At 49.8% G+C, this 8,244-nt stretch overlaps 1 protein-coding gene across 1 annotated transcript; it reads right to left on the bottom strand.

Moving 5' to 3' along the window:
• Positions 1-4,819: 4,819 nt before the first annotated feature.
• On the bottom strand, positions 4,820-6,598 carry POX_c03697 (uncharacterized protein; the record flags this gene model as incomplete). The annotated part of the gene is made up of 1 exon (XM_050112587.1): positions 4,820-6,598. The coding sequence occupies one exon, from the start codon at positions 6,596-6,598 to the stop codon at positions 4,820-4,822; it is 1,779 nt and encodes a 592-aa protein (XP_049970143.1).
• Between the last annotated feature and the right edge of the window lie 1,646 nt (positions 6,599-8,244).

Genomic DNA, 8,244 nt, shown 5'->3' with positions numbered 1-8,244 from the left:
GTAGAATGTCCTGCACGGTACTTTTGCAGCAACTCCACATGCATTACACTTCATGACATTGTCCACATCCAGTAAAGGACTGCCGATGTTTCACCAGAATTAGGCATCTCCTTCACCCGCGCCAAGACCAGCCACGACAAGCCCCTTCAAGCCACCTCAAGCCACAAACCCGCAAGTTCTCCTCCACCGCCCTCACTCCCAATCAATCTGCTCTACTCATCCACCCCCTTGTTTACGATTCATTCCCTCTGGGACCAGCAAAGCATTGTGATTGCACACACACACACACACACACACACACAGCGATCGGCTTTCCCTCCTCCGGCAGCTACAGTACTCGGTGGGACACTCTGATTGTTTCAACGGGCCCCTTCCCACCTACCTCCCCCCCCACAGACACGCAAGCCTGCCCAACCACTGGTGGTCGGTTGAGATAAGCCACGCTGCGGATGAGGTTCTGAGAACGCGTGTGTAGAAGTCGAGTGTGCATCGGTATGACTTTGAGAACTACCGAGGACCGCTAGGCTTTGAAACCTCTTTCACCCTTCATCTGGATGCCCAATGTCTTCCTTTATGGAGTCGGGCACGATTGATACCAAAATGGATCTGATTCGAGGAACCAGAGAGGAAACTAGAACCAAATCTTCTCTCTCTCTCTCTCTCTCTCTCATGGGCACCTAGATTCATGCTTGAGCTCCGTTGCACTGTCGATGGTTAGATGCCATGAGGGTGTGATCCCTTACACAGAAGGTGCAGTACATACCGACACAAGTACTATATATGTGTAGTTGTGTATCACCCTCCATCAAGTCCATGCGTCCATGCTGTACGCTCTATTAGACCCAGGACCGGGACTCGATCCACTAACGAGCACGGAAAGTGAAGTACTCAATTATCCTGTAATGCTTAAGGCATAACCACAGCAGCAAGAGTACCTTTTCCACCCCTGCTCCACCCCTAATATCCGATTCAACAACCAGTCTCCAACACTCATGTGGAACAAGTGACAGATTCAGCTGCAACGAGAATCCCTCCCCACTCTGCTTGACCCGCAGAAGCAATCGATCGAGGGAACCGAATCAGCATGCATGCTTTGGGCTCAGGTAGCTACCCTGTCGATCATTTCATCTCGATATGTTCGGCCCGCAAGCAGATACGAGCGCATATGGGCATGGCTGCATGAGCTTTCCCCCCCTCCCTCCTCTCTCTCTACCCCAAAGAAAGAGAGCACCACAGGAATAGTACAAATGTACATGCCCCCTTGGTTTTCTGGTCTGCGGACGAAGAAGGAATTTGGAGAATGTTCTTTTCAGTAATAATCAGCAAACTCCTATACCGTACTAGTGACGAGTCATGTGTGTAGATACGTGCCCGACCACCTTCCTGATGGAATCGTGAATTCTCCTCATCTATGCGTAGATTTGAGTCTGTTTTCCTGGGGGACTTAAGCTTTGATCTGGGGTTGATGATCATCGGAAACTCATCATCTTCGGCCTTCCTACTGTAGCGTGTACGTATACATTTCAACTGTTGTACTCTAGCATAAGAATTTCCCGATGTATATTGTTGATTGTACTGCACTGCCGTGTAGTATTTTATTCTGTAAATCCGGAATCTATGTACTAGTCGTCTCTGTGAGCAGAGACAAAACTAAAGAAAAAATTTCAAAAGATTCCAAGATAGAATTTATTCAATCCTGTGGTATGGTGTATTTTGCACTTGTACTCTGTGTGTACAAGAGAATGTGTACAATACACACAAACATGATTGGTGTTGAGAGAATCAATGGTTTGATGTACACCATAGTGAGGGGGGGCCCGTGTAAGCCACGTCCAATATCCACCAGCGAATGAGTATTTGATAATGACAGCCCTCTTGAATGATTGCTTTGAAAAAGGCAACTACACATAATAGATTACTGCATACAAGCACTACGTGTAGTACGTTAGGTAGTCCTGCGCAATATTACGAGTTCTAACGAATTTCATTATTTTCCTATTTTCACTCATTCTTCCAGTTGACACCAGGGCATACGTATGTATAGGAGAACATGACGATGAATTAGCAAAATTACACAGTAAATCGTATTACTTATATCCTAGGCCATAAAAAGCCATGACCTGTCGGTGGGGAATACTCTCTAGCTCAAAAGCTGCGTTTGTGTAAAGTACGCGAGCGCAAGTGCCTAACAGGAGGACTACTTATAGGAGCAAGTGTGGAGTCTGTGGATTCTTGTGGAGGTAAGGTATGGATCGAAAAAGACGGGGTGGGCTGTTCCGTTGTCGTCTCACGCGTGAGAAAGGTGTGGGGCGAGGGTCTGAAAATGAAAACGGGAATGGAAAGGTGTGGAGCTCGAGTTCCATGGCCGTTTGGTTTTGGTTTTGGGGGGGGGGGGTTGCTTGGGGTGCTAATTGAATTATTGCGTGGAGTACACCACATGTTGTCTATTGTTTTATATGATGGTCAGAATGGGGTTGCCTTTTTGAGGAGTCGAAGGGGATGGGGGCGGAGGCGGCGTGGTCAAGAGACGGTGAGTTTTTTTTTTTCCAAGGACAATTCAAAATATTCAATGCTGGAGAAAGATAAAAAGGTAGTACCTACGAGGTACCATTTGAATATTTGCAAGGTGATTATTATTGGAAAAAAAGAATAAAAGGATTCACCTCCTCGAGCACCTAAGTGACCATATAGAGTGTGTCGAATACACGCCGTTGGACTTGACAAGAGACGCACAGACACGCATCAACGGTGCTAAGAGCTCGTGTCGGGCTTTGCTTATTACGGACTCGTGGATATGTGGATGCCGGATCACCTCCACAATTTCGGTGAGTATGTCTGTACATCTGTATCCAGACTATCAGACTGTCAGATGGTACTCCTAAGATTCCGGATATCCGAGTCGCATCGCAATTTTGGCCCCCCCTGAACTTTGCGGCAGTACTCCGACACCTACGCAGGGGACCCAATTGTCGCCTTATCTCCCATGTATTTATCGATGTACCTTTTTGGCCCTTCGATCCGTCATCATCTGAGACACCATCATTGAGAAAAAGTAAAAAATAGAAAGGAAAATGGAAAAGAACCACATCTGCCTACGACAGCCCATCCTCGTCAATGAGCGCTATGGACTGTCTTTCGCACCAATCCAATGAGGTGCAGGTCAATTCGACAAATTCGACGATCGAACACTCCACAGTGCTGGAACGTGGGCTTGCAGCGCGGCTTGCACAGGGAGGATGGGATTGGTGAAGCGTTCGACTTGTCTGTCAGGTGGAGGTACATGCCCGATGCTCCGAGGGGGTGTAGGTCCTTAAACACGATATACAGGGAGAGAGGTACAGTACGAGACTACTAGGAGCAGGGAGGGTATGTCCGCTTGCACCAGGACGATGAAATCCTCTTTTTTTTCGTTTCTGTTCTGTTCTTTTTCTTTTCCCCTTTCCCTTCTTTTTTCTTTTTTTCAAAAAAAAAAGAGCAAATCGAGATCTGCAACACCTATAGGATGACCCCTACTCGCGAAAAATGTGTGCTGCATATGAGCAGTCTTGGTAGCTGATATGGGCACGACATCGTCTTCCTGAGGTCAGAACAAGGCATCCACGTCAGGCCTGACCTGGACCAGACCCAATCCTGTTCCCCCTCCAAGGAATCTCTGCGTAGTCTCGACTCAGAGTGTGTGGACTGACAAGTATGAAGATATCATCATAACTACAAGCCCGAGAATGACTGGTGCTGAAAGTCGTTTGTGTAGTGGTAGCAGTATAATGCACAAGTCTATCAATAGATACATCATAATCGTCGTCGTGCTCATATTGTACATTTTTTGTTGAATCGCAATGGAGAAGCCAGTGTATACAGGCGAATGAAAAAAAAGACAACTTCGAGCCAGCCGAGCGCGTCAAACATCTTCCACATAAAACGTTCAGATACAACAACCATGATCATGTTCATTTCATCCAATCCAAAAAAAGAGAAAAACGGAAAACCCCACCGCGAAGCCCCAGAAGCACCAAATAATGCAGGAATGATCATCAAAAGCATGTAGCAGTCCAGGGTTAGGGGTAATGACAAGTCTCGCGAAAGGAAGCAATCCCGAAAAAGGAAAAAAAAGAAAGGGTCACGCAAAAAAAAATAATCAAAATCATCAAGGTGTAGCAGTAGTGGTACAGAAGGGTCGTAACTGACGTGAAAGGCCGAAAACGATTGAAACATGCAAAACAGCCCCCATACAGGACATTGATACAAGAGTGCTGATGGTCAATATATTCGTCTAGCCAAATGCAAAGACAGGCCCAGACATGCGAGGATGGGTCATTGATCTCATAGGGACCAAGCCACGCCAAACACACATCAGCACACGTCAGGAAGCATTTGGGCGAGGGGAACCGAGGAGCCCAGAAGGGGCTGACGGGCATGAACAGAGAGGGAGACATGACAGGTAGGGAGGATGCGTCATGTTCGGGATCAAGGGCTCTGTGGCATTGCAATCCACGACGTACGATCGACGTCAAAGGGGGAGAAGCAGAGCGGACAAAACGGCCAGTGTGGGGGTGACGTCGGCGGTGGTGTGCATGGGAGACACATGCACCAATTCCGTTCCCCGGAGCCCATGTCAGGCCACAAGGCCACAAGGCAAAAGTATGTGGGCGCCCGTCCCGAAACGGAAATATGTCCCAGCGATCGGGATCGAGGTGGGGCAATCACCAAATCGGGGTGGGTACATGACGTCACACAGTCACCATCTGACCCAACGGAGGCAGAGGAGGGTTCGAAGTGATGACTCTCATTCGTCATGGTGATGCTCGACGGAGAGGAAGCTTCAATCCCTTCCACGGCGTCGTTGCTTGCCGGGCCAATCCACTTCGGGGTGCACCACTCGCATGTGTCGGGTCAGTGCATCATTGCGACTGAAGGTCTTCTCTTCGGTGCAAAGATGACACCGCACCTTCTGCTTGCGGGCGTTGTGGATGGTATCCTCGTGGCGGGTCAGATCGTAGGGCCGGGAGAAAATAGAGTTGCACGGCTTGCCAGTAGATGGATTGATCCGTTCGCACTTGTGAGGGCCAGCTTGCGAATTGCGAAGCGACGCGTCTCGGGCGATCAGGTGACCACCAGGAGTCGTTTGGCGATGGGCCTCGCGCTTGTGTCGCTGAAGCTTGGCGGGGGTCTCAAACCGCAGAGTGCAGCCATGGTAGGTGCAGGTGTAGGTGCCGCTATCCGAAGTGGTATTATTGGGTCGAGTGATACTCTCATTGACAGGCAGCTTAGCCTGCGGTGTCATGGAGCCCGAATGCAAATCACTCGCTGTCGATTCCAGGCGCGGAAGCGAGGCTGGGAACTCCGGAGTTTGATGCAAGAGACTGGCTTGCGGGCGGTGCTGTTGGAAGTTGAACTGAGGCTGCTGTGCGTTGGTGTACTGGCCAGGGAAAGCATCCAATGTAGACATGGCAGAACGCATGTTGCCCGAACTCTCGCGACGTAGACCAAGAGCATCGCCCAGATTGAAATCGGCCGGCTGCGAAGGGAAGAGGGGAGGCATGGAGGGATCCGACCCCTCATCCAGATCCAGAACTGCATCCTTGGGAGACATGGTCTTCAGATCGGTCTGGTGAGCGGCTGGAGCCATACTCATCAGATTTTGAGGCATGGGCACGCTAGTGGCCATCTGAAGATCTCCGGCGAATGGCGAGGTTTGACGGAAAGGCGAGCGCTCCCGCTTGATACCCAGAGCCGGCGATCCAGACCGAGCAGACAAGTGGCCCTGATTCGCGGCCTGCAATCGGTCGGCCATCATACTGCGTGGGTTCAACATGTGGGAGTTGACAGGCTTCACCGTTTGCTGGGGGTTCGTGATGAGAGTCGGGTTGAAAAGCTCATCTTGGTAGATGTCCGACATGGTTCGGTTCAGCTTTGGGATACCAACCATGCCGACGTTGTTGTTCGCATAGTCTGAAAGGTTGAGATGTAAGTAAGGGTCATCCTCAAAATCTGTTGCAGACACAAGAGTCTCACCATTGGTCATCGTTTTGGGATCTTCCAACTCATCCAAGTTGGTCTGAGGGGTCACAGGAGAGTTGTGGCTGACAGTCGACACCGAAGGAGCTAATGAATATTCACCCTGCTGCGACTGTTGCTGTGTGGGTGATGTTTGCTGCTGCTGCTGCTGCTTTTGCTGCTGCTCCATGATCGCCTTCCTCATCGCAGACTCGGACTCCGTCGTGTTGGTGTCCCAGGTGGATGGATCGTAGTTTTGATAAGGAGCCGCCATGAAGGAGTTTTGCACCGGCGTCTGAGCAGGAGTGGGAAGCGGCTTCGAGGAACTGTCCGATCGGCGATGACCATTGCTGGCAGATTGGATTGGTGCGGAAGGTGCGGATCGATTTGAGGAAGGCAGTGGGGATGTTTTGTGAGAGTAAGGAACGCGGGCTGGGCTGAGAAGCTGGAGATTACTGTCCCAGCTTTGACCGCTGGCCATGGGTTGCTGTTGCGCCAACATGGGGGCGAAATATGGCGGATATTGCGAGAGATACTGCTGTGATGAGGGCGAGGCGGCGCCTTGGGTGTCAAAGGACGGGTTGTAAGAAGACACCGGGGTCATCGAAGGGGCCCCCAAAGATTGGCTGTCGGCCGCGGTCGTTGGAGGATAGGGAATTGAGAAGGTGGGAGAGGAGAAAGTGGGGAGGAGGGGGCTGAAGAGGGCGGAGATGCAAACTGATTCAGCTGAGAAGGACCAAATTGCTGGGTCGGTTGTAAGTGAACAGATGGCTGCAGGCACGACTGTTGCAGGAGGTCCTGCGCTTGGTACTGAGGATCGTTCTGAAAGGCTTCGAGATATTGGTCGTCTTGTATCAAGCACTCTTCAGGATTGTATGGATCAGTGATGAGACCCTTACGTGGGTACATAAGCATTATGGTGTCACGGATATGGGACGTCAGGTCGGGCGAGGAAAATAGGAAAGACTCTTGCCACCGAGGGGGATGGCAAGCTCTCTTTATAGAAGTGGAACTCCGACGGGTCAAGATCCGAGAGATCCTATGGAGGGGAGTCGATCACCAGCGTGGCAGTGACTCGATAAGGCCGGAGTGGGTGGACAAGTGATCGAAGAGGGTAATTGGTCACAGTCAAGCCAAAGGACGAAGAGTCTGGAAACGTCGACGACTCGTGATCCCAAAAAAGTAGAAAAGGTGGAATGGGTAGGAACTTTATGGACGGGGATTGGGTGGAAAAAGTGAACTCTGGGCGATGGTACCAGTTAGGACAGCCTATCCCGGGGTTGCTGGAATATCTCGAGATGACTCGATCGGAAGCCAGATGAGTCTTACTCACCAGAGGATGATATAGGAAATTCAATCGATCAAAACGAGGTGATCGGTAATCGAATCGAGAATGCTAATCACGACGGAGATAATATAATCATGAATAATCGGGAATGGTAATTGTGAGAACGAGAAGGAAGTCGAGTATATGGTGGGCACAGGCAGTCTTAAAAAGGCAGAATGAGGACTTTCGAAGGCATGACGTTTCTTTAGCATGGGCCACTTGCATTGCTCACAGTCATCATTCAATGAGGGTTTATTCGATTTTCCATTTTATTCTCTCTCTTTTTTTCTGTTTTCTCCCATTTTTATTTTTTCTCCTCTGGAAGGTCGTATTATTCATACAGGTATGATGAGTCCCGAACATAATAAATATTAATCATTTTTGGAGGGAATTTTGGAATTTGGTATTTTAAGAGCCAATCTACCAACATGCCCGTATTGGCCGGGGACAGCACAAGCGGCGATTGGCTCAACAACGTCAGTCTGAAAACTCAGTGTATTGCGATGACCAGGGCTCTGGATCCGGCTCCGATTGGGGCTTAGTGAGTAAAAGTGATACAATACGTGACCAAAGTGATTCGGCCTCGGGTAGATTGCATACAAATTGTAAGAGACAGTTATGTGCGGGTCCCCACTGATCGTCCGGGGGGGACCGTGCTGGGTTGGGATCAGTTGAGAGAAGGGTGTTCTGACTGATTCTTACGATAGACCACCCCGGCTACCTCATGGTCTCTCGCGGACAGGGATTACCTGCGGAGACTCGAAGCGCAGCGCGGTCTCCTCCGTGTATAACCTTTCAAGTCCATAGTTGCTGTATTGAGACCACCTCAGTAGAATGGACAAGAACTGAGAATATTCATAGTCTGATGAAGGAAGGGAAATGATTGGGTCGATTCGGGTAACAGGGAACACAGTCGACCAGTA

The sequence above is a fragment of the Penicillium oxalicum genome, chromosome III, assembly GCF_001723175.1.
Source record: "Penicillium oxalicum strain HP7-1 chromosome III, whole genome shotgun sequence".
NCBI lineage: Eukaryota > Fungi > Ascomycota > Eurotiomycetes > Eurotiales > Aspergillaceae > Penicillium > Penicillium oxalicum.
The sequence above is the reverse complement of the archived record's forward strand: the minus strand, read 5'-3'. Positions and strand labels throughout refer to the sequence as shown.